This window comes from Mus caroli, unplaced genomic scaffold (assembly GCF_978045245.1).
Source record: "Mus caroli unplaced genomic scaffold, Mus_caroli_1 scaffold_8, whole genome shotgun sequence".
In the NCBI taxonomy this organism is placed as follows: domain Eukaryota; kingdom Metazoa; phylum Chordata; class Mammalia; order Rodentia; family Muridae; genus Mus; species Mus caroli.
The window spans coordinates 25431144-25459056 of NW_028227263.1; the positions used below are offsets into that span (position 1 = coordinate 25431144).

Genomic DNA, 27913 nt, shown 5'->3' on the forward strand with positions numbered 1-27913 from the left:
GCTTTGTATCTCTAAATATTTACCAGAAACATATTTGAACATTTCATAAATATCTCAAAATTGGCATGTCTAAAACCCTGAATATATCTTTATTATTAACTTACACATCAATAAATATAAAAATCAAAATTATCTTTTGAAAAAATATTTAACTGTTCCTTCAAACTCATCTAATGTATCTCAATATGCACACAAGAGATGCTTGAATGTAATTCTACACCTTAACAGAAATCACACATAATCCCTGTTTCACAGAAGCCTTCACAAAACACAGTGGGACAAAAGATGAGGGCATGTAAGAGTAGCGGCAGATATGAACAGCATTATGAACAAAACAAAGGGCCTAAAATGATACACCTGATAGTACTTTAAGAGGTTAAGAAAGGTCAGATTGTCTTGGCCCCTGACCTCCTCCCCTTGAAGAAAAGTGTTTTTATTATTTTTTATTGGTTATTTTATTTATTTGGATTTCAAATGTTGTCTCCCTTCCTGGTTTCCCCTCCACAAAGCCCCAATCCCATTGCTCCTCCCCTTTGCCTCTATGAGGGTGTCCTCCCACTTACCCACCCACTCCTACTTCACCCCTCTACCATTGCCCTACGCTGGGGCATGAAGCCTCCATAGGACTAAGGGCCTCCCGTCCCACTGATGCAAGATCCTTATTTATTTCATATGTAGTTGGAGTCATAGAGCCCTCCATATATCCTCTTTGGTTGGTGGTTTAGTCCCTGGGTGCTTGGGGGGGGGGGTCTGGTTAGTTGATATTGTTGTTCTTCCTGTGGGGTTGCAATCCCCTTCCATCCTTCCCCTAACTCTTCCATTGGGGTCCCTCTGCTCAGTCTGATAGTTGGCTGAGAGCATCCCCATCTGTATTAATCAAGCTCTGGCAGAGCCTCTCAGGGGACAACTATACCATGCTCCTGTCAGCAAGTGCTTCTTGGCATCAGCAATGGTATCTGGGTTTGGTGTCTTCAGATGGGATGTATCCCTAGGTGGGACGGTCTCTGGATGGCCTTTCCTTCAGTTTCTGCTCCATTTTTTTGTCCCTGTGTTTCCTTTAGATTGTAACAATTCTGGCTTAAAATTTTTGAGATGGGTGGGTGGCCCCATTCCTCAACTGGGGGCCATGCCTAACCTCTGGATATTGTCTCTACAGGTTCTATCTCCTCTTTGTTGGTTATTTTAGGTAATGTCATTTCCCCCTGTTGGGTCCTGAGAACCTCTCACTTGGCATCTAGGACTTTCCAGTGGCTACCCCCGTTCCCCATCCCCCACTGCTACATATTTATATTAATTTTCTTGACCCTCTGAACTTCTTTCCTGTCTCTTCTCATACCTGATCCTGCCCCCTTTTCCCCTCCTCCTCCTCTCTCCCTCCCAGGTCTCTTCCTCCTTCTACCTCCCATGATTTTGTTCACTCATCTAAGCAGGACTAAAGCATCCACACTTTTGTCATCCTTCTTGAGCTTCATATGGTTTGTGAGTTGTATCGTGGGTATTCTGAGCTTTTTGCCTAATATCCATTTATCAGCAAGTACACACCATGTGTGTTCTTTTGTGTTTGGGTTACCTCACCAGGATATTTTCTAGCTCCATTTGCCTGTGAATTTCATGAAGTCATTTTTTTTTAATAGTACAACCCCATTGTGTAAATGTACCACATTTTCTGTATCCATTGTTTTGCTGAGGGACATACGGATTGTTTCCAGCTTCTGGCTATTACAAATAAGGCTGTTATGAACATAGTCAAGCATGTGTCCTTTTTATATGTTGGAACATCTTCTGGGTATATGCCCAGGAGTGGTATAGCTGGGTTTTCAAGTAGGACTATTTTCAATTTTCTGAAGAACCACCAGATTGTTTTCCAAAATGGTTTTACCAGCTTGCAATCCTACCTGCAATGGAGGAGTGCTCCTCTTTCTCCACATCCTCACCAGCATCTGCTCCCCCCTGAGTTTTTGACCTTATCCATTCTAATGGGTGTGAGGTGGAATCTCAGGGTCGTTCTGATTTGCACTTCCCTGATGACTAAAGATGTTGAACATTTCTTTAGGTGCTTTTTGGCCACTCCAGATTCCTCAGTTGAGAATTCTTTATCTCTGTACCTCATTTTAAAAATAGGGTTATTTGGTTCTGTGGAGTCTACCTTCTTCAGTTCTTTGTGTATTTTAGACATTAGCCCTTTATCGGATGTAGGGTTGGTAAAGATCTTTTCCCAATCTGTGGGTTGATGCTTTGTCCTATTGTGATTTTTAATGAGATCAATAGGACCCTCCTACCCTGCTGAGAAAGAATTCTGACAGGTGAAAACGGTTTGTTTCCTCTGGAAGAACAGCTTTATGTGATGGTTTATGAGATCAGAGGTTGTAAGCCTACATCAGGTGTGATGTGAATGTAGCCTTCTGATTTTAAAATCTCTATCTTCATTTGTGGCACCAAGAATCATTCCTAGGCAAGAGCTTGCTCTTGGTCAGCTGGTTTGAGGACTTACTATACTCTAAACTGGCTTAATAAAAGTGTAGTGATTTCTAACTGTCTCACATGGATTATTTCAGTGTGACATATGAAACAGAAGTTTTACAGGATGTATCAGGGAGCAAAGGGTAGTCATTCCAGAGACCAAAGGTAAAGTCAGTCCTATTATGTTCCCAAATCCTACACAGATAGTTTAAATACATTGCACAATAAGTTCTCAGGCATTGAATAGAATATAAAAAAGGATTGTGTCTCAAGAAAGAATAATTATCTATAGACTTAAGCGAAACAGATATGAAAGAATCAACTATTGCCAAGAAATTGAATTGCTTCAAAAGCAATTTAACAGAAACAAAACCACCCCGTATCCTCCCCTGTGTGAATAATAGATTTTCTTGAGTTAATAAAGCCAGGAAGAGATCCAAAGGAAAACCACCTTGAGTAAAAACTATCAAACTGTACAAAATTAGTGACCAATTTTTGTAAGTTACCAGAAAAATAAAAGAATACGTAGGAAGCAAAATAAGAACTGAAGCAGATTTTTTAGCTTTTCACTGAAAACATCTCCTGTGAAAAGATACAATACCAATAATCCTAGTATTAGAGACATGGTGGCAGAAAGATCATTAGTTCAAAGTCAACCTAGTCATATAACAACACTCTGTACCAAAAATCAGAACAAAACAGAGACAGAAGGCCAAGGAAATGGCTGAGTGGTTAAAGTGCTTCCTGCATAAGGGAAAGAATGAGTCTGGTCCAGAATCCATGTAAATCCTGGTGGCCATGGGCCTGCTTGTAATTCCAGTTTGAGAAGGCAAAACAGAGGATCCATAGAGCAAGATGACTATCAAGATTAGACATATTTGTGAGGTCTAGGTCTGATTGAAAGACATGTTTCAATGAATAATGGACCCATACACATGTGCACATGCACAAACCCATGTAAAAGGAGAAAAAAAACCCAGAATTAAGAAAAAAAAAACCTTTTCTTCTTTTTCCAAGTTCGTTTTTTTAAAATATTTTATTATTTTACTCCATATTTAATTCCGACCTTTCCCCACCCCCATACCTCCTCCCCACTTCCCTGTCTCCACATGAATGCCCCCACCCCGACCCCCACCCCACCTGACCTCTAAACTTCCTGGGGCCTCCAGTCTCTTGAGGGTTAGGTGCATCATCTCTGACTGAACCGAGACCTGGAAGTTCTCTACTGTATGTTGGGGGCCGCATATCAGCTGGTGTACGCTGTCTGTTTGGAGGTCTAGTGTTTGAGAGATCTTGGGGGTCCAGATTAATTGAGACTGCTGGTCTTCCTACAGTGTTGCCCTTCTCCTCAGCTTCTTTCAGCCTTCCTTAATTTATCAGCAGGAGTCTGCTGCTTCTGTCCATTGGTTGGGTGCAAATATCTGCATCTGACTTTTTCAGCTGTTTGTTGGGTCTTTCAGAAGGTAGACATGATAGATTCCTTTTAGTGAGTGTTCCATACCCTCAGTAACAGTGTCAGGCCTTGCGACTTCCCCTTGAGCTGGATCCCACTTTGGGCCTGTCACTGGACCTTCTTTTCCTCAGGCTCCTCTCCATTACTATCCCTGTAATTCTTTCAGACAGGAACAGTTATGGATCAGAGGTGTGACTAGGGGATTGCAACTCCATCCCTCACTTGATGTCCTGTCTTCTTGCTGGTGGTGGGCTCTATAAGTTCCTTCTCCCTACTGTCAGGCACTTCATCTAAGGTCTCTCTCTTTCAGTTCTGAGAGTCTCCCAGATCTCTGGTGCATTCTGGAGGATCCTCCCAACCTCTTATTTCCAGTGGTTGCCTTTTTCCATTCTTTCTGCTGGCCCTTAGGGCTTCAGTCCTTTTCCCTCATCCAATACCAGGTCAGGTTCCCCTATCTCCACCAAACTCCCTACCTCTCCTTGTCCCATCCACTTTCCATCCCAGGTCTCTCCCTCTCTCCCCACTTGTGATTGCTTTCTTCTCTCTCCCAAGTGGGACTGAAGCATCCTCACTTGGACACTTCAGCTTGTTGACCTTTTTGAGTTCTGTGGACTTTATCTTGGGTATTCTGTACTTTTTTTTTTTTTTTTGGCTAATATCCACTTATTAGTGAGTACATACCATGCATGTCTTTTTGAGTCTGAGTTACTTCACTCAGGATGATATTTTCTAGTTCAATCCATTTGCCTATAAAACTCAGGATGCCCTCGTTCTTAACAGCTGAGTAGTATTCCCTTGTGTAAATGAACCACATTTTCTGTATCCATTGTTCTGTAGTGGAACATCTAGGTTGTTTTCAGCTTCTGGCTATCACAAATAAGGCTGCTATGAACACAGTGGAACATGTGTCCCTGTGGGATGGTGGGAGATCTTTTGGGTATATTCCCAAGAGTGGTACTGCTGGGTTTTCACTATTTCCAATTTTCTGAGGAACCTCCAGATTGATTTCCAGAATAATTGTACCAGTTTGCAATCCCATGGGCAATGGAAGAGTGTTCCTTTTTCTCCACATCCTCTCCAACATGTGTTGTCACCTTAGGTTTTCATCTTAGCCATTCTGTTTGGTGTAAGGTGGACTCTTAGGGTCGTTTTGATTTGCATTTCTCTGAGGACTAAAGACTTTGAACATTTCTTTAGGTGCTTCTCAGCCATTCGAGATTCCTCGGTTATGAATTCTGGGTTTAGTTCTATACCCCATTTTTTGATTGGGTTGTTTGGTTTTCTGGTGATTAACTTCTTGAGTTCTTTATATATTTTGGATATTAGCCCTCTATCGGATGTGGGGTTAGTGAAGATTTTAAAAATACTTACACTTTATTACTTATTATTAGAACTTATAAGAAAATAATAAAAAGCAAGTTATTTAATCTAATTATTATAGAAGAAATTTAATCCAGCAACATAGCTGCTCTGGCAAATATCTGATCCAACTGGAATGTTGTCTTGGACTACAATAGTTCTGGGTGGAATACACACACATCCTTAGTACACACCTTTAATCCCTAACAAAGAAGGGATAGTTTGTAGAAGGAAGCAGTCTTGTTTGAAAGTGAAGTCTGACAGGCAGACAAAGTGACAAATCAGAGAGACATTTGTGACAGAATGAGTCAGAGATAGGAAAAGTCCAACTCATAGGAGAATAGCAGAAGAGAGGCTACATAAGAGCAGCAAGAGAGAACAAAGATGGTATGATGTGGTATGTGTGTGTGTGTGTGTTGCTGGGAACAAAATAAGGAGAGGCCCTGGGGAGGCCCTGGGGAAGAAGGGAAGGAAAAATATGCCAGAGTTCCTGTGCTCTGGGCAGGCAGATGCAGAGAGACTGCCAGGCGCTTTCCACTCGGCCCCAGGTGAGCATCTAAGCCTCTGACACCACTCGGCGGTGGGTGGAGAAGGGGCAGCCCCTGACCAGGGACCCCGGAGCTACCTTGCTAAAGCCCCAGGGTTGTAGGACAGAGGGAATAGGGGAAGAAGTTCCCAACACTGACCAGAGTGGGCAGCGGGTCTTGATGGAGCAGAGACTCTCTATGGTTTAAGAGCTTTATTATAGAAATGCATGGAGAGAGAGAGAGAGAGAGAGAGAGAGAGAGAGAGAGAGAGAGAGAGAGAGAGAGAGAGAGAGAGAGAAAGCTAGAGAGAGAGAGAGAGAAAGCTAGAGAGAAAGAAGAGAGCAGAGGAGAAGACAGAAAGGGAAGAAGAGAAGTGAGAGATAAGAGGACAAAGGAGTGAGAGTGTAAGAGAGCGAGGTGGGGCCTAACAGCCCCTTTTATGGTCTTCACTGTTGCTAGGTAACTGGGGAGAAGTTTAGCCTAAAGGTCAGAAGCTTGGGCCATTGCTTAAGTGACTAATGACCATGCTTCTCCTGTGGGGGCTGTGGGAGGTGGTACCTTAGGCAGTGTTCTAGGAGCATGAGGGAATGCCTACCGTGTCATGTAGGTGAATTATGACCACCAGGGTTCAGACCTCAGCTCCACAGAATGAGCCAGAGAATGAGAAAAAGACAGAAGATTAGAATAGATTGCCAATGTTAGTATGAGGCCAGGCAGAGCAGTGCAATCAGAATCTGAGAGAAGCTGGATTGAATAGTTAGTTTGAAAGATTAGATTGTACAGAGACTAGAAGCTCCTAGGCCTATCGATAAAACAGAGAAGGAAATGCTCTGGGCTCAGCCCAAGCCATGTGTGTGCACAGCTCGGGTCTGGCTCTCATCTCATCACTTCATCTGAAGAAACAAAAGCACATTTACAAATAATACACATCTATGGTAAACAACGAATGATGCAATGCTAAGATCATCTCCTTTCTGAGATGAAAACAAACACTTCCATGTTCAGTGAAGCACAACTCGAAACCTGTCTATCAACAGATAAATGGATAAAAATGTGAGACACAACCTGAAATATTATTTGGTCACAAAAGAAGGAAATCCTGCCACTTGTACCACAGGAATAAACCCCAGGGAACATTATAATGAATAAAATTCAGACACAGAAGCTGAAACTATGATTTCATCTTCATGTAAAAATCTAAACACACCACATTAGGGGAGAATAGTGGCTATTGAGTACGGAGGGACATAGAGATATATTGGTTAAAGGGCTTCAACTCTTAGTTACAAAAGAAATCTTTGGGCCTAAGTACAACATGTAATGGTAGTTAATAATATAGCATTTTTATCTGATATTTGATGAGAGCAGATTTTTAAATTTTCTCACTAAGATGAACTATTAAAACCAATAAATGCTAATGTATATTAAATATCTGGGATAGTAAATCCTTTATATAGTACACATATATACAAATTCTACTATATACATAAAATATATAAAATTTTATGTGCTAATTTAAAAGTTTATATCCAATGAAAATATTCTGCCAGGAGGTACAGAGAAACCCTGTGTTGAAAAACAACAACAACAACAAAACAAAAGAGAAAGAAAACATTCTTAGATGAAGATGAAATAAAGACTATTTCAGATTTACAGAAAAACAGAAGTTAACTACCAGAGGGCTGCCAGTAATATTATACCCCTCACCACATCTAAATGAACCATTGCATCAAGTTTACTTATTAATATTAATTTTACAAAATCACATTATCATTTCTTGCTATATCCATTACAGAAGAATGACATACATAAAGATGGAGTGAATAACACAGCATTTGTAAAATTATATCAATTCCAACCAAGCTCTGGTTCTCAGAGGACAACTATATTAATTATGATGCAAATAAACAATGAAAGAATCTTTTTGTTTTTTTGGAGTAGCCAATTATGAACAATCTTTTTGGTTTTGTGTTCTTGCAGGAACATTTGAAACAATACCTTGTGCAAATGCATGATATGGATTCCTGCCTCCAAGTTGGGAGGTTCAGCCTCATAGCAGTTATGTATTATGGGGGTGCACTTTGCCTCTTCTGTAGTCTTTCTAATTTTTGGTTTGCCAAACCAATATGAGCGCTACAGAAAAAAGATAAGAGATCATTAACCAAAATAAGTATAAAAAACTTTTGTGTTAAATTGCTGTTTCTAAAAATGTAAATCATGCTAAACAAATGAGGGTCTGTTGTTAATCGTTTACTCAGTGCTTGGATCAGGATAAAGAGCTTATTATACTATGGTCTTTTTATTAATGAATAAATAGAAAACTTAATAACAAAAACTTTTTATGAAAGGGAGATAAAGAACATAAAGTTAGATTGATCTGTTGGGAGATGGGGGAGGGTCTGGGAAAAGTTGGGGGACGAGGAAAACATGATCAAAATATACAGAATAAAAAAATTAAGTTAAAAAAGGATGACTCTGAATAGATCTATCACAAAAGGAATCCAAGATCAATATAATTCCTACAAAGAGTAGACTAGATGGTTTCAGTAGGGAATTTTCTCAAACATTTAAACAAAAATTAACAGTTTTTATTCAACTCTTGCCAAAAACCATAAGGGAATACCTCCTCAATCGGCGTCACCCTAACACCCAAACCCGACAATCTTATAATATAGATGCAAAACTCTTCAATATAACACCAGCAAGCTGAATCCACTAGAATATTAAAATTATATACCATTCCAAAGTGAAATGTATTGCAGGAATGGTTCCAGATACTATGATCAATCACTGTAGTATCACACTGATCATAGGATCATTTCAATTCATGCATGATAAAAATTGTAGCAATCTTGAAACATAAAGGTGTTTTCATGAAAAAAAAAATACCCAACCCTCCCCAAACTCCAAACTTATAGATAACAATACTCAATGATGAAAGATTGAAAACTTTGTTTTTAAAACCATGAACAAGCCTGCAATGATGGCCTGAAAGAGGGGACACATTGGAGGCAGGTTGGACGTACTGCCATGACCTGTGCACACGAGGGAGAGTTCGCCTGCCAGAAGAACATGAAGAAGCAGTGCGACTCAGGTAAGGGAAAGCGCTGAGATGATGGGTCTCTGCTGCTGTCTGGAGGCAGAGGGACTCCAGATCATGCAGCAGAAGCAGGAAAAGGCAACTGAGTGGCAGGAACCCAAGCAGCTCTGTGGCTTCGCGTCCACTCCACCTGTGTGCCTGAGCCAGTTCCACCATGGTTGAGCTTCTTTCTGTGGCATTTTGTTTTTTGTTTTCTTTAGGGAGGGGTTACATGGACAGAGGGTAGATATGGAGGGATGGGGATGAGTGGGATTGGAGGACATGATCTGAAATTCACAAAGAATCAATAATAAAAAAAGAATGCAATGAAGAGTAAAGGATAATTCTCTTCCATTTGCAGAATGGGGGAGAGTATTTGCAAATTATATCAAAGAAGGGGTTAGCACATTAGATACATAAGAAAGCAAATAACAATCAGTGAATGGGCATAAGACCTGTTTCTATAAACATGACATCTAAAGGCCAATTAGCACATAAATGTCATATCTATGATTCGTTATCAGGAAATTAATTTAAATTTCACATAAAGCCTCTGAGGGTAACTACCATTAAGGGAATGAATGAGTAAAGGAATGGAACTTTAGTACTTTACTGGGAGGGCTGACAAAAAAATGGGATGACCTGTTAGTTTCCAAAACCTTAAACCCAGAAGTTCTGCAAGAACTAGCAATTTTATCCCTAGCTATATACTCAAAATAGTTTAAAAGTCATATCCTCAACAGCATGCAATAAATATGTTCTCCAGTGAGATGTGTAATATTATGCAGCCTACAAGAGGATGAGTAAAGATGAATTCATACTGACACTTTTAAAACTGTAAATGCTGTGACAGTAGCTAGACAATGTAGTCCTTTAGATTAGAGGGTTGGAAACCAAAGGGAACTCCCACCAGATTAATGTGGGGTGCTTTATTAGATTCTAAAAGAGAGAACTAAATAAGTCCTGTATTTAAACTTCAGCACTTGGTCCCTTTCACGAAAAAATCTGAGAAACTACTTAAAGAAGCATTTACAAATAAGTAATTATTATGACTGCATTTTTACATCCCTTGAGTGAATAAATTCATAGAAAACGTGAGCAAATTAGAGGTGCCTAAAATGCAAAAAACAAGAACTTCTTTTTAGATCATACTTTTAGTTTTCTAGAATGAAACACTGAGTCGGGGGTCAAGGTTGTATACTGTGACTGTACACTGTAAATACACTAAGTCCTAGTGACTTCATTTTAAAATTGCTAATTTTATGTCATATGTATTTCACTAAAAAAGTGAAGATTTCTAAGAACTAGGAAACAGCTTGGCTTGTTTTACTCTTCCTGAAGAACGAAGCTATAATCTATTTTCAGGTATAATACTCTGCAGCCAAATTATCTATAGTTTTACTCTTCAGTATTAAAAAAAAAACACCTGTCAGTAGTTCTCAAGGTAGAAGGACTGAACTGAATTTTAGAGAATGACCTTGGAGCCCTGGCTTATCACACTTGGCTGTGGTGTCTCCACTGTGAGCAGGCAAACACTATTAGGAAATCTGAGGGATAAGAAGCAGGCACTTTTCTACTTCATGCAAGTAACTGGTTCGCTCCCCTGAAGGGGACCAAGTGTTGAGGCTTAGATACAGGAGTTATTTAGCTCTCTTTGCTAGAATCTAATACAGTGCCCACACTAATCTGGTGTGAGTTCCCTTTGGTTCCCAACTCGCTAATCTAAGGGTCAAAACACTTACGGTTTTACAAGCTTCAGTGTTTTAGTCATACATGTTATGCAACTATATACACAGCAGAATCTATGGCACATCAAGAAATGCACAGTGTCTCAGTACTGCTGGTGTATAGATTAGGATGGTCTATATTTGGCTTTTAAATTTGATTACATTTATGAAGTAGGTTTACAAAGCCTATGAGCATTTGGAACAATAGCAACATTAAAACTTACCATAAAAGGGAGGTGGGAGGATCAAAGAGTTGAAGGAGGGGATACCATAATCAGAATCTATTGCATAAAAACAATCTATTTTCAGTAAAAGAAAAATAGAAAGAAAGAAAAAAACTCACCATAAGGAAAAAGTACCATGGTTGAGGCACACCACACTGTCCAGGAAAGACGGCTTCTACATACCAGGTAACAAGGCTGTATAAGAAAGCATCAAACAAAAGCATTCCAAGCATATAGCCAAAGTTGAGGTTATCCTCAAGATTGGCTGGTGTCCAAAGGTTGTGCCATTTAACACCAATCTCTGAAATAAAGGGGAGACATTGGGCATGGGTGAAATCTCTGAGACTTGGTACTCTGCCCTGTGAGTTACCTCTCAGCTGTGGCCCTTAGCAAATATATTACCACAGAACAAGGTGGTTTCATTTCTCCTTTGTTTCTTCAAAACCCTTAAAAAAATCGGGAATGATTTAAATTAAATGAATAACAGAAACAAAGAACAGTCCAAGAACAAGGAAGGAGTAGACTTTATAGAATGTGAGTTGTTTCCCTTAAGAGTTTCTCTCCTCCCAGAGAAACAAGCACAAGAATGGCCAAAAGTGTAAACTATATTCTCCAGTGCTGAAGCTGACTGACCACCAATAAGGAGAAACCAAGGAGTTCTGCTGAGTGACGGCACTGATAGGACTGCAAACAGAAAGTCAGCAAAGGACGGAAAGAAAGGCTTTTCCTTTCCTGTGTCCATAGCAGGAGAGGATGAGGGTTTGCAGAGAGCAAGGCTCAGAGTCAAGACTTAAAAAGGACCACACTTCAGGAAGCTCATCTGTTCTTCGCCTTTGCCCTTTCCCCCTCAACAACAGCCATGGACACTAGGTATTTTAAAAGAAAGGGTAATAATATGAAAAAAATCTCCTGGAAAATTATTATCAAAATTATAATCAATTTCGAGAGGTAATAAACAATAAATTAGAAGTCACAGGAAAATAGGAGTCAAAATATACACCACAGGAAATTTTCTATAAGCTCAAGTCCTCCTGCTTCCAACAAAGTAGAATGCCTGAAAGATAAATTTATAGTAGAAAAGGAGACAATAACTAATATAAAATTGATAAATCTGATAAAAATAATTAGGAAACTAAACGGTTGTACTCTTCTACAATAAACCAATGGAAATAAGGACACAGATGAAGTAATGGGGATTGTTACTATTTCCTGCTAAATGAGAATTACAGAAGTATCTACAAATAAGTAAGATATACAGTCATCTGACTGGCTACTTAATAGAAGTTTTTTTTTAAATTGGATATTTTCTTCATTTACATTTTAAATGTTAGCCCCTTTCCTGGTTTTTCCCTTTTCCTGCTTCTATGAGGGTGTTTTCCCACCTGCACACCCACTCCCACTTCCCTGCCCTGATATCCCCTACACTGGGGCATTGAGCATTCACAGGACCAAGGGCCTCCCCTCCCATTGATGCCAGACAAGGCCATCCTCTGCTACATATGCAGCTGGAGCCATGGGTCCCCCCATGTGTACTCTTTGGTTGGTGATTTAGTCCCTGGAACTCTGGGGGTGGGGGGGTTCTGGTTGGTTGATAATGTTGTTCTTCCTATGGGGTTGGTTGCAAACCCCTTCAGCTCCTCCAGTCCTTTCTCTAACTCCTCCATTGGGGACCCTGTGCTCAGTCTGATGGTTGGCTGTGAGCATTTGCCTCTGTATTTGTCAGGCTCTGGCAGAGCCTCTCAGGAGACAGCTATATCAGGCTCCTGTCAGCAAGCACTTCTTGGCATTTGCAATAGTGTCTGTATACAGGATAGATCTCCAGGTGGGGCAGTCTCTGGATGGCCTTTCCTTCAGCCTCTGCTCCATACTTTGTCACCATATTTGCTCCCATGAGGATTTTGTTACCCTTCTAAGGACTGAAGCACCCACACTTTGGTCTTCATTCTTCTTGAGCTTCATGTGGTCTGTGAATTGTATCTTGGGTATTCAAAGCTTTTGGGCTACTATCCACTTATCAGTGAGTACATACCATGTGTGTTCTTTTGTGATTGAGTTACCTCACTCAGGATGATATTTTCTAGTTCCATCAATTTGCCTAAAATTTTCATGAATTCATTGTTTTTAATAGCTGAGTAGAACTCCATTATGTAAATGTACCACATTTTCTGAATCCATTCTTCTGTTGAGGGACATCTGGGTTCTTTCCAGCTTCTGGCTATTACAAATAAGGCTGCTAAGAACATAGTGGAGTATGTGTCCTTATTACATGTTGGAGAATCTTCTGGGTATATGCACAGGAGTAGTATAGCTGGGTTCTCAGATAGTACTATGTCCAATTTTTGAGGAACCGCCAAACTGCTTTCCAAAGTTGTTGCACCAGCTTGCAATCCCACCAACAATGGAGGAGTGTTCCTCTTTCTCCACATCCTCGAAAGCATCTGCTGTCACCTGAGTTTTTGATCTTAGCTATTCTGACTGGTGTGAGGTGGAAACTCAGGGTCATTTTGATTTGCATTTCCCTGATGACTAACATACAATAACCTTACAGAATTCCAAACAGACTGAACCAGAAAAGAAATTCCTCCAGTCATATAAAAATCAAAACACCAAATGCACAAAACAAAGAAAGAATATTAAGAGCAGTAAGGGAAAAAGGTCAAGTAACATATAAAGGCCAACCTATCAGAATTACACCAGACTTCTCACCAGAGACTATGAAAGCTAGAAGATCCTGGACAGATGTCATACAGACCCTAAGAGAACACATGCCAGGCCAGATTACTATACCTATCAAAACTCTCAATTACCATAGAAGGAGAGACCAAGATATTCCATGACAAAACCAAATTTATACAATATTTTTCCACAAAACCAGTCCTACAAAGGATAATAGATAGAAAACTCCAAAACATGGAGGGAAACTACACCCTAGAAAAAGCAAGAAAGTAATCTTTCAACAACCCCAAAAGATAGCCACACAAACATAATTCCACCTCTAACAACAAAAGTAACAGGAAGTAACAATCACTTTTCCTTAATATCTCCTAACATCAATGACTAAGTCCCCCAGTAGAAAGACATAGACTAACAGACTATGTCTGTTATGTAAACAGGACTATGGATATGTAAACAGGACTCAGCACTTTGCTGCATACAGGAAATACACCTTAGTGTCAAGGACAGACACTACCTCAGAGTAGATGGCAGAAAAAAATTTTCTAAGCAAATGGTCCCAAGAAACAAGCTGGAGTAGTCATTTTAATATCCGATAAAAAAAAATCAACTTTCAACCATAAGTTATCAAAAAAGATAATGAAGGATACTTCATACTCAACAACAGAAAAGTCTACCAAGATGAACTCTCAATTCTGAACATCTATGCTCCAAATGCAAGAGCACTCACATTCATAAAAGAAACTTTACTAAAGCTCAAAGCACACATTGCACCTCACACAATAATAGTGGGAGATTTCAACACCCTACTCTCACCAATGGAAAGAACATGGAAACAGAAACTAAACAGAGACATGGTGAAAGTAAAGGAAATTAGGAAATAAATGGATTTAACAGATATATATATGTAGAATATTTCATCCAGAAACAAAAGAATATACCTTCTTCCCAGCACCTCACAGTACTGTCTTCAAAATTGATCGTATAATTGGTCACAAAACAGGCCTCAATAGATACAAGAAGAATGAAATAATCCCATGCATTCTATCAGATCACCACAGACTAAGTCTGGTCTTCAATAACAACAAAAACACCACAGTCTAAATCTGGTCTTCAATAACAACAAAAACAATAAAAAGCCAACACACACATGGAAGCTGAACAACACTCTACTCAATGATAACTTGGTTAAGGAAGAAATAAAGAAATTAAAGACATTTTAGAATTGCTAAGCAGAAAACTCATAGCTCTGAGTGTCTCCAAAAAGAAACTGGAGAAAGTACAGACTAGCAGTTTGACAGCACAACTGAAAGTTCTGGAATAAAAGAAGCAAATACACCCAAGAGAAGTGGACGGCAGGAAATAATCAAACTCAGGGCTGAAATCTACCAAGTAGAAATAAAAAGAACAAAAGAATCAACAAAACCAGGGGATGGTTTTTGAGAAAACCAACAAGACAGATAAACCCTTAGCTAGACTAAGCAGAGGGCACAGAGAAAGTATCCAAGTTAACAAAATCAGAAATGAAAATGGAGACATAACAACAGAAACCAAGGAAATTCAAAAAAACCATCACATCCTACTATAAAAGCCTATTGGAGGGGTTTTAATCACAGTTGAGAATATTCAGTACTCTTAAGTCTTCACATTAATTGAAAAATAGAACAAAAATTTCACTAACTCCTGATGATAATTTTCATTGAACTTGATGGAACTAGTCCTAAAATTCAAGATGTAACCTGAATGATTAAAGAACAGCAAAACAGGACAGTAACAACACATTAAGAATTACATGCTCCACTCTGTTCATAGCAGCCTTATTTATAATAGCCAGAAGCTAGAAAGTACCCAGATGTCTTTCAACAGAGGAATGGATACAGAAAATGTTGTACATTTAAATAATGGAGTAGTACTCAGCTATTAAAAACAATGAATTCATGAAATTCTTAGGCAAATGGATGGAACTAGAAAATATCATCCTGAGTGAGGTAATCTAATCACAAAAGAACACACATGGTATGTACTAACTGATAAGTGGATATTGGGCAAAAAGCTCAAAATAACTATGATACAACTCACAGACTGTATGTGAAGCTCAAGAAGAAAAAAAGTGTGGGTGTTTCAGTCCTGCTTAGAAGGGTGAACAAAATAATCATAGGAGGTAGAGGGAGGGAGGGGTCTGGGAGGTAGAGAGGAGGGGAAGAATAGAGGAGGGGGAGGGGAAAAGGTGGGCAGGATCAGGTGTGGGAGGAGACAGGGAGAAGTACAGAGGGTCAGGAAATTGAATAGAGGTATTCAGCAGTGGGGAATAGGAAACTGGGGGTAGCCAGTAGAAAGTTCCAGATGCCAGGAAAGTAAGAGGTTCCCAGTACCCAATGGGATGACAGTAGCTAAAATACCCAGCAAAAGGGAAAAAGAACCAGTAGAGACCATATCCAGAGGTTAGGTACAGCCCCCAGTTGAGGGATGAGCCCACCCACCCACCTCAAAATACTTAACCCAGAATTGCTCCTGTCTGAAGGAAATGCAGGGACAAAGAGTAGAGCAGAGACTGAAGGAAAGGCCATCCAGAGACTGACTGTCCCACCTAGGGATACATCCCATCTGCAGATACCAAACCAAGACACTATTGCTGATGCCAAGAAGTGCTTGCTGACAGGAGCTTGGTACAGTTATCCCCTGAGAGGCTCTGCCAGAGCTTGATTAATACAGATGGAGATGCTCTCAGCCAACTATCAGACTGAGCGTGGAGACTCAATGGAGTAGTTAGGGAAGAACTAAAGGAGCTTAAGGGGTTTCCAACCCAATAGAAAGAACAACAATATCAACCAACTAGACCCCACAGAGCTCCCAGGGACTAAATTACCAACCAAAGAGTACACATGGAGCAACCCATGGCTCCAGCTGCATATGTAGCAGAGGACTGCCTTATCTGTCATCAATAGGAAAGGAGCCTCTTGGTCCTGGGGACGCTTGATGCCCCATCATAGGAAAATGCTAGGGCCACCGGTGAGGTAGGAGTAGGTAGGTGGGGGAGCACCTTCATAGAAGCATGGGGGAGGGAGGTATGATAGAGGTTTTTTGGAGGGGAATCGGGAATGGGGATAACAGTTGAAATGTAAATAAATAAAATAGCCCCAAAAAAATTGGTATGTGGTTGGTGTGTGACTCCCTACACTCCTTATGCTATGGTGGCAGAGGCATGAGGATCTCTGTGGGTCTAAGACCAGCCAGGTTTACATAGTAAGTTTTAGGCCAGTCAGGGATAACAGTGAAATCTTATCTCAAAACAAAAACAACAAAGAAACAAAACAACCCTCCCCCCCAAACCAAACAATCCGCCACACCCCAAAACTAGTATTGAGTCATAAAATTCTTGTGATAGTGGTATAATCAGAAACTCAAGAAGAAAGAAGACCAAAGTGTGGACACTTCGCCCCTTCTTAGAATTGGGAACAAAACACCCCTGCAAAGAGTTACAGAGACAAAGTTTGGAGCTGAGACAAAATGATGGGATCCAGCCACCCTCCCGGCCAGAGGACAGGAGTCTGCCCTGCCCGGGAGCCCTTTGCCTCAGGAGCAGCGGGCGCCATCTTGGTTCCGGGACTCTGCCGAACTTAGGAACTTAGTCTGCACAGGTGAGAGTGTGCATCACAGAAGCTGACAGCTTCTGGGACAGGCGGGAGCCACAGATCCTCTGAGGCAGCGCCCTTTTCGGGCTCCAGACATCCGGCCACCCTCCCGGCCAGAGGACAGGTATCCGCCCTGCCTGGGAGCCCTTTGCCTCAGGAGCAGCGGAAGCCATCTTGGTTCCAGGACTCCACCGAAATTAGGAACTTAGACTGCACAGGTGAGAGTGTGCACCACAGAAGCTGACAGCTTCTGTGACCTGCCAAAGCAACACAGCTTCTGGGAAAGGTCCTGGTTTGGGCCTTCATCTTCGTCCAGGAGGAGGTCTAAACGCCAGATATCTGTGCACCTTCCCTGTAAGAGGAGAGCTTGCCAGCAGAGAGTGCTCTGACCACTGAAACTCAGAGGAGAGAGCCTGTCTCCCAGGTCTGCTGATAGACGGTAACAGAATCACCAGAAGAACAATCTCTAAACAGAGACAACTATAACAACTAACTCCAAAGATTACCAGATGGCAAAAGGTAAAAGTAAGAATCTTACTAACAGAAACCAAGACCACTCACCATCATTAGAACCCAGCACTTTCACTTCGCCCAGTCCTGGGCACCCCAACACACCCAAAAAGCTAGACCCGGATTTAAAAGCATATCTCATGATGATGGTAGAGGACATCAAGAAGGACTTTAATAACTCACTTAAAGAAATACAGGAGAACACTGCTAAAGAGTTACAAGTCCTTAAAGAAAAACGGGAAAACACAACCAAACAGGTAGAAGTCCTTAAAGAAAAACAGGAAAGCACATCCAAACAGGTGATGGAAATGAACAAAACCATACTAGACCTAAAAAGGGAAGTAGACACAATAAAGAAAACCCAAAGTGAGGCAACGCTGGAGATAGAAACCCTAGGAAAGAAATCTGGAACCATAGATGCAAGCATCAGCAACAGAATACAAGAGATGGAAGAGAGAATCTCAGGTGCAGAAGATTCCATAGAGAACATTGGCACAACAATCAAAGAAAATGGAAAATGCAAAAAGATCCTAACTCAAAACATCCAGGAAATACAGGACACAATGAGAAGACCAAACCTACAGATAATAGGAGTGGATGAGAATGAAGATTTTCAACTCAAAGGACCAGCAAATATCTTCAACAAAATTATAGAAGAAAACTTCCCAAATCTAAAGAAAGAGATGCCCATGAACATACAAGAAGCCTACAGAACTCCAAATAGACTGGACCAGAGAAGAAATTCCTCCCGACATATAATAATCAGAACAACATTATACAGTGCTCAAGAAGTTAACTCTTCCCCACCCTTCCCGTTAACTGCCAATAGCTTCCCAGCTAGGTATCAGAGCTTTATATTTTTCATACATTACATAACCACATATAATAAGAAAATTTGGGGGGAATATAACATTTTCTTACTTTTCCATCTCCCATTTATCCAGTTTCCTAAGAACTGAATCAGCAATACCAATACCCACCTTGTATTTCCAACTTGATTAAAATATTAATCCCCAGTGCCAAAGCAACATTTGCACTCAGACAGGCAGTTATCTTGGTAGTAAGGTTCAACATTCCATAGTATTCAGAGATGAAATTATAGGGAAAGAAACTGGCAAAAAATAGGAGGTTTCCAGCAGAAGCAGCCAAACGAGCTTCAAAGAAGAAATTACAATTAACTTTTTATGCTACAACAGATAACAAAGGTGAATATACTTACATTATGTTTCCAAAAAGTTACTGTTCCCAGTCTTATCTATGAAACAAGACAAAATAACTGAACATGTAGATAATTACTAACTACTGGATATTGTTAATCTCATAAGCATGGGATTTTGTTATGTTAAACTTGCTCTTTTCTGAACAGAAATGGAGAGAGAGTGGATCTGAGGAAAAGGGGAGATATGGGGAAACTAGGAGGAGTGGAAGGAGGGGAAACTGTGGTCAAGATGTATTGTATGAGAGAAGAATTAAAAATAAAGAAAAACAATTCTCATCAAAATATCAATAGGACATAAAATCAGTGTTAGTGAAGAAAGTTAAAAACAAAACCAAAAACAATCAAACTGCAGGGTACCACTTCCTAACATCACCATCACTCAGGGGAGACAGCAGCATACTAACTGGGGAAAAAACTTTCATCAGCTGCACATCCAATAGAGAACTAATATCCAATATATATAAAGAACTGAAAACACTGGATATCAAGAAAGCAAATGAGGTATAGATCTAAACATAATTCTCAAAAGAGGAACCTCAATTGGTCCAGAAACAGCTATGTTCTGCATATCTAATCATTAGGGAAATGGAAAACAAAACTATTTTGAGATTACATCTTAAACCTGTCAAAATGGCTAAGATCAGTAAAACAAGTGACAGCTCATGCTAGTGAGGATATAGAGTAAGGGGAGTATAAACATGTACAGCCATGCTGGAAATCAGATGGCGGCTCCTCAGAAAGCTGGGAACTCATCTATCTCAAGATCTAGCTGCCCCACTCTTAGGCATAAAGTATACTCATCCTATCACTAGGACTCCTGCTCAACCACATTCATTGCTCCTCTATTCAGAATAACCAGAAATTACAAACAACATAGATGTCCCTCAGTACACAAGTGGATAAAGGACATGTGCTATTTTTTTTAAAAAAATGGAGTATTACTCTTAGCAACAACAACAATAACAAAAAGATTCAGAAAAAGAAAGAGAAAAAGGGAAGAGAGAGATTCCTAGGTAAACTAGGAACCACCACCCTGAGTGAGGAAACTTACACCCAGAAATGCAAAGCTGGTATGAATTTGCATATATGTGGGTATGATTAGCTAAAACAACATTAATACATAAACTAAAATCCACAGAATAACAGAGGCTAGGAATAGAGTAATGGAGTAAGGAATACAGAATGAGAAACAATGAGATGTCTCCATCAAATCCCTCACCACAGGGCTCAGGAAACCCTGTAGAAGAGGAGGTAGAAAGAGTGTAAGTGCCAGAGGGGGTGAAAGACAACAAGAAAACAAGGCCCTCTAACTCATAAACACACAGACTGAGGCAGTATGCACAGGGCCTGCATGGGGCTGCACTGGAGGGGGTCCTGGAGCTGAAAGGAGAAGTGGGCACAAGCCTTCATCCCTAACTCCTAAGCAATCTTCAACTGAAAACCACTTGCAAACAAAAATTTAGTTTCCTACAAAAGAGTCTATGGAGGAAACAAACTACTCTTACGGGAGGGTGGCATGCCCAGCAGTAGATGGCCAATAGAAAGCAAACTCAATGGCATCTTTGGTGGTTCCTTTTCTCATAATGTCATGTCAGGGCTTTTCCTTTTTAATCTTACCATTTTGAAAATTTCATTTATATATACTTTTTCTTCTGCCTTTGTGCCTTACATTTCCTTTGCATATATATTATGGCTTCCTGTTTAGTTTCTTTATGGGCTTCCTGAGTGTGCAAATGACTGGGTCTCTGTTTCTTCTCCTGGGCTCTTCTCCTTCTGTTTGTTCTGTCCTACTCCAATGTATTAGTTTAGGTTTTATCTCATCCTATTTTATCTTAGTATCATCTCTTAGAAGCCTGTTTGCTTTCTAATGAGACACAGAAAGGGTGTGGATCCAGATGGGAGGAGTAGAGGGAAGGGAAGCCATAGTTAGGATGCAGTATGTGAGAAAAAAAAAAAGCCAACTAAAAACATAAACAGCAGTTGAGTACACTGGAAAGCTCGGAAAGACAATAAAGAATTTACTGGTCCAGGTACGAGCAAAAAGAAATACAGTTCTTTGGTTTTTTGCTTGTTCGTTTGTTTCTGAGTTTATAATTCTAGATATTAACCCTCTGTCAGATGAGCATCTGACACCCCCCGCCCCCCGCCCCCCCGCCCCCTGCAACACTCTGTATTTTCACTTTATGCTATGGATTCTGCTGTCCAGACTTACTTTTACTGAAGAATGTGCTAACCATAAAGGCAAAGCATATGGATGCGATGGCATAACATGTAAGAAAGACAAAGATGAAACTACAGTCACTGTAGCGCAAGACTGGCTCCTCTACAATCTACAATGAAACAATCATGACATCAGATAGGGAATGTCATATAAACACAAGGTAAGAGACAAAGGCATGGTTCCTACTGAAACACATCGCCACACTCAGCTAGTGAGACCCAAAGACAGGAAGTTAGTCTTGCTGAGAGACTCAGCAGCATCTCAGTTTTCTAGTAAGGTCAAAACAAACACAAAATCCAATGGATTCTACTGGAACCCGGAGACCAGTAAGGCCATAGCGTGATACCTCTCCTTTCACTGGATTGTGTAGCAGACTCAACTCACTGAAACTCATCTACCTGTTAGAGTAGACATTTGTCCTATGTATTTATAGAACACCTGAAATACAGCTTGAATGACTATGGAATTCAATTTTATTTTTAAGAACACAGTTTAAATTTAAATAAAAACTATAGTATTGTCAAAAATAGTATATATTTCCATAAAAAACCTTCATGTCAGAATTGGGATGTACAATAACACAAAACACATTAGATTTTAAAAATAACAAAAACATTATTTAAAAAATTGTTATATGGTAAAAGAATATTTTTAAAGACCTGAGTTAAACATATCACTAAAAGAATTTTGTCTCTTTCTCCTTATGTTTGTTTTTAAAAAAAACTTCTATAGCTAGTAAAAATTCAATATTATATAAGCAATTAATTATATATCTGTTAGACAGCATGAAACTGGGTACTTGCCTGGACAAAGAGTAATATACATATCAAAAGGATAACGATGACATATAACGGGAAGAACGTGAAGAAATAACCAATCCAGATGATCCAATTTCTAAGCCCCATTATGAGCTGGTACTCCTGTAGGATTGTCAACACAAATCAAGCATTTTATATGTCAGGCAATTCATGGTGCTTTCACACACAACTTTTGAATTTTTACTACAAAGTCTGTAAAAATGGTTAATGTTATCTCCACTTTAAGAATGAGAAAAATCAAGGCTTAGAGGTCTATCAAAATTATGCAGTAAGCAAGGTGTATATTTCTCTTAAAATATATGTTTTTCTTAGTTCAGAGATCTTTTTCAATACTACATCTGGGATTTACAAAATGAAAAGCATTTTAAATTATTATTTTAAAATTAATTTTATGAGTTTTCCAACACATCTTTAGTGTTACTTATGCCCTTTACCCCCATCCTCTTGTAAATATACATATGTAAGAATGTGTGTGTGCACACACATGTTTATGCAATATTTATCTTTGTATTCTCTGAGCCTCGTGCATCTGAGTTTTAATATATACTATTAATCTTGGAAACTTTTCCAAGTGTATTTAACTCCTTTTGCTTTGTTCTCTCAATTTTCAGAATCTAATTACATATGTTACAACATTTAATATTGTTCTATGCTTTTGGATGCTTTCATCTGCAACTGCACATTTCCCTCTGTTTCAGTTTCTGTAATTCTGTCTTGTGCTCATTTTTTAGTTCTTTCCTCATTTTACTTTTCTACTGATAAAATTGTTAAAGGCATTCCTAAGTACTGTTGAGATATATTATTTTGAAAATCTCAATTATGAGGATACATAGAGCTGTTTTCATGCAATTATAAAGTGTGCTTTGACCACTTCTATATCTTTACCATAGTGCAAAAAAAAGTACATTCTAAGTATACCTATATGTGAACTCTATGATTCCAGTCAATCTGAGAAATTAAGATTGCTATGAAGAGTTCTAGGGCTGGAGAAATGGCTGAGCAGGCAATGCATGCTTGCCACGTCTGACAAGCATAACAATCTGAAATTGACCCCTAATACTTACATGGTAGAGGGAACTGACTCATCAGGACCCACGCTTCTATACTTAGGTCTCTTGATGCTCTGCTGGAAGGTGACCAATATCCAGCAATGCTGAATACATACATGGAGGTAACCTACTTTCCAAAAGATATCCACAGGCTCTGTGTGTGTGTGTGTGTGTGTGTATGTACATGTACGTAGATACGTACGTACATACATACATACCATACATACATACATACATATAGATGCATATAGATACTACCTTTAATCTTTTTTCCTTTTCAAACACAATGGATCGCATGATGGAAAGGACAATGGAAGAGAACATGAGTATGAACATTAACGGGATGAAAGGACTGGAAATCCAAAGTAGTTTATCCTGAGGATGACTTGGGTATGGAAACCTCTGTATCACAGTGTCGATTTCATCAAACAGCTTTTTCCCAGCACTGCTTTCATGATACAGCATGATGCTCCTGTCCAAAGCATGCTGCACTGCCAGGAATCCTTCCTTAATATACCCTGTATAAAAAAACTCATGGTCAAGTGAAACAGACTAAGGGGCAACTCAGACATATGAAGAAAGAAATGCAAGGAATTCTTAGCTTTCAATATATGGAACCAACCACAGATTTGACATAAAAAGACACTTCTTTGGCTAAATATGATTTTTATCTTTATCAAATTAAAATATTAGTATTAATAAAACTGGCAAGCTTGCTAAGTTTTCTACTTATAAAATTTCTAGTTAGAAGAACAATAACAATATAATTAAATATTGAGAAGATCATGACTTCAAAAAGGAATGAATCCCAGAACCAGAAACAACAAAAAGGCAAAAAAAATATTAACAAAAGACTTCTGTTCAATAAAGTACAGCATAGATAAAATCAGAAACTGGGGGCTAGGGTAGTAGAAAAAAGTACTTACTAATAAGTATAAAGACTAGAGTTCAAATGCCTATGATTCAAGATAAAACTAGGCAAGCATGGTAGCTTTCCCATAATCCTAGCATGCAGGAGGTGGGCATGGGTATCCCTAGTTGAAATGGCAAGCTATGAGTTCATCAAGAGAGCCTATTCCAATAGATGAAGAGAAAAATAAGAGAATTTGGATGAAACCCAAATTCAACCTCAGGCCTCCTCAAGAACACATGTGTATCAACAGATGTGTGAATCTGGATGTACATACGTAGTTACATTATAGACATACCTTCCACCCCCTCAAACAGCCTTCTCTGCCTTAGCAGTGCTTCAGAGAACATCCATGACCTTGACCATGATCCAAACACATTATGATGTGTCTGGAAAATACTACAGAGACTTGCACAGCAATCAGATGTTACTAGTCCCCTGTAAATTCCTCACTAAAGTAACTTCTCTTGAACACTGATGTAATTATAGTTTTGTCTTAAAAATGCTGTACCCAGTGTGGGAACTACCAGACTTTTCAGAGGCAGGAGCTTGCTCTTGGTCTGGCCATTAATAAAAAGAACTCAAAACTTTTAATTGTCTTAATCAGTATGGGTGTCAATAACCATCATGCAATGATTACCTAAAAATCATGTCCTTTGCATCAACATGAGTATAACAAGAGTTTATTGAGTTAAATAGTAATACACATAGACAAACAAGTACTTTGTACTCTGAGTTTAATTAAATAAATTTAATCTAAATATTGAACTATGATTATGGAAGATAGGCAAGAAGTAAGATTTGATGTAGCACACTGTAGGTGTATCCCGAACTATCATACTGGACCCCAGTCATACACATATATAGTGAATACTTTTGAATAAAAGTAAAATGGGGTGAAGAACTCTGCTTGAGGAGACTGGAAAGGGGGCAACATTTGGGATATAAATTAAATTAAATAACACAAAAAAATTTAAAAATATGTTTATACTGATATGAGAACTGAAGATGGATACAATAAGATATATAAGTTTATCAAGAGTAAAGACCGAAGACTGTTATAATATAAATTTTAATTACAATGAAGAGTAAACATTTCTCATTTGTTAAATGAATATAAATACTTAAACATAAGTATATGTTTATACATGTACTGAAAGGATTAAAGTATCAGAACAAACTCCATTTTGTTTTTCAGACTCCATTTTAAGCTAACTTGTCCTTAGAGTCACTTGGTCCCCACCCCTGAGTTCTGAGAAAAACCTTGAGACATTCTTGGCAGTTGCAAAACAGACATAACAGCTGTGGCCAGCAGATAACAACAGGGTGGGCTAAGGAAACATAAGTCAAGACGCTCTTCTTTTAGATGTGTGGTCCCTTCTTGTGGTTGACCAGATTCTCTGAACCAATCAGCTTAAAGGCCAACATTCTTTTACCCTCTTACCCAATCATGTGACAACAAGGCTTAGAAATCCCCACTTGCAGGTTTTTCCTTTATAATCCCCATTCCTTATAACTTATACCTTGGTGCCACTCTCCTATCTTGTTGCATAAGGAAGGTTTGTGGTCCAGGCTTGAGCCTGAATAAAGACTCTCCTGCGCTTGCATTGGAGTTGTGGTTCCTGGTGATCTCTTTAGGGGCCTCGAGATCCGGGCATAACAGTAGTAGCTTGAGACCATTTTGATAAAGTAAGTATGCTGAGGACCTGCTTACCAGGACTTCCTCCATCAAGATAATTTGGATTCCTGGGTCGTATAGAAGGATGATTAGGAAAGAGAAGTTTCGTTTTCCAGCCTATCTTGTCTGGCCACCAAATGGTTCTCTGTGCACCAACAAAACGCAAGTGATATTTTACCTGAAAGTATTAATAAAAAGTTATATGTGTTGAAAACCAATAAAGTTATATCCCAGTAGAAAACCAATGAAACCAATCTGATAAATTCTGAATGCCTAGAATGCACAGTGAGCAAGGTAGAGACTGTATGCTCCCTAGATTCATCTGAAAGACAAGCATGAAAAGATTCTCAAGGACATGAAATAAATGTACATTTATACTACAGATGTATAAGCTACTCTTTGAACTTATATTGACAAAATAAAAAGCCGAACAATGAATGTTTGCAGAGCTATAGACAAACAAGCACATGAATCCAATCCTTGTAGGATGAATGAAAAATGGCACACCAATGGAGAATCAAGCAATAACTAATAGCTAACAGAAGCACACAAATTATCATAACCTATTCTTTGCTGCTGTAATTTGACCAATTTGTAAGAGCTATGGAGGTAGAGATGGCATTATCAAGGGACTGGCAGTTTGCTGGTTGTTTACAAAATGGTCCATGAAGGAAAGAAGTTCTTTGATTCACATAGTTAGGGGTGAAAGACAAAGAAGTACAGAACCAAAAGGGGACTGCACTCTTCTTTCATCAGGTAGAGTCCTCATGACCTGATTAACTCCTAATACTGTTCCAATGGCTATTGTATTTTAATGAGTTAATTTCACAACAATCTCTGAAACCACAGCAGTCAATTATTGATCAACTCAGAAATACTTTCTAAAGAAACAGATTTGAATAATCTTGAATTATAAATTAATTTTGAACAGCAAGTTTGCTATAATGTTGTCTGTGGTCTAAATATATAAGAATTAACTTAATTGCAATGTATGAGATGGATCAAATCATGACACCTCCATATAACAGAGTGGTATGCAATTGTTCAAGATATAGGGGAAAAAAAACCCCCAGAAACCATGCCCACTAACTGAAAGAAAAAGAGAATGCAGAAACACCATTCAGCTGGCAATATTGGGAAATAGTGTCTAGAGTTCAGATTAGGGAATAAAAGCAGGAAATAAATATGTTAATATATATAAGATATATGCTGCATGTGTTTGAGAGTAGTATCTCATTGTTTAATTTTATAAATATTCCCAAAATTAAAATTTTTATTATTGAATTATAGGACTTTTTAAATATCTTGGATATTAGTATATTATCACAAATATGCTTTATAAATAATTTCTTTAAATATTAAGTCTTCATGATTCAGTTTCTTAAGTGTAATTTTTAAAAATAAAAAGCCTTTATTCAAAGCTTGTTACATGGAACATTATTTGTTTAATAAAATGTTAAGCACTCTCTAAGGTGGCTACATGCAGAAGAAGGCGGGTCCACACAGGAGAGCACCCATAGAAGCAACAGAGCTTCTAGGACAGGGTCCTACAGGCCTACATCTGGAGCTAGGAGGTGGAGCTATTCCGCAGCCCTCTGTGCACTGGCCTTGCCAGGAGAGAGCTGGTCTCCCAGGAATGCTGACACAGGTTAACAGACTCACAGGAGGAACAAATGCCACCCAGAGACAGCTAGAACATCTAACACCAGAGATTACCAGATGGCAAAAGGCAAATGTAAGAATCTTACCAACAGAAACCAAGACTACTTGGCATCATCAGAACCCAGTACTCCCACCAAAGCAAGTCCTAGATACCCCAACACACCGGAAAAGCAAGATTCATATTTAAAATCACATTGCATGATGCTGGTAGAGAATTTTAAGAAGGACATTAATAACTCCCTTAAAGAAATACAGGAGAATACAGCTAAACAGGTATAAGTCCTTAAAGAGAAAACACAAAAATCCCTTAAAGAATTACTGGAAAACACAACCAAACAGGTGAAGGAATTGAATAAAACCATCCAGGATCTAAAAATGGAAGTAGAAACAATGAAGAAATCACAAAGGGAGACAACTCTGGAGATAGAAATCCTAGGAAAGAAATCAGGAGACATAGATGTGAGCATCACCAGCAGAATACAAGAGATGGAAGAGAGAATCTCAGGTGCAAAAGATTCCATAGAGAACATGGACACAACAATCAAAGAAAATGAAAAATTCAAAAAGATTCTAACTCAAAACATCTAAGGAAATCCAGGACACAATGAGAAGACAAAACCTAAGGATAATAGGTATAGATGAGAATGAAGATTATCAACTTAAATATTTTCAACAAAATTATAGAAGAAAACTTCCCTAACCTAAAGAAAGA

The 27913-nt window shown here is 39.0% G+C and overlaps 1 protein-coding gene and 1 pseudogene across 1 annotated transcript in view; one reads left to right on the forward strand and one right to left on the reverse strand.

The window, feature by feature from the left end:
• Nucleotides 1-27913, reverse strand: part of LOC110299107 (phospholipid-transporting ATPase ABCA3-like) — a 127117-nt gene that overhangs the window by 81948 nt on the left and 17256 nt on the right. The window contains exons 5-11 of the mRNA XM_029479129.2: nt 25576-25717; nt 23210-23469; nt 21888-22004; nt 21076-21193; nt 18625-18798; nt 10949-11130; nt 7798-7932 (exon numbers count right to left, since the gene is read on the reverse strand). Coding sequence (XP_029334989.1) covers nt 7798-7932; nt 10949-11130; nt 18625-18798; nt 21076-21193; nt 21888-22004; nt 23210-23469; nt 25576-25717 — 1128 coding nt within the window. The remainder of the gene's footprint in view (nt 1-7797; nt 7933-10948; nt 11131-18624; nt 18799-21075; nt 21194-21887; nt 22005-23209; nt 23470-25575; nt 25718-27913) is intronic.
• On the forward strand, nt 8830-9061 carry LOC110297332 (small EDRK-rich factor 2 pseudogene; annotated as a pseudogene).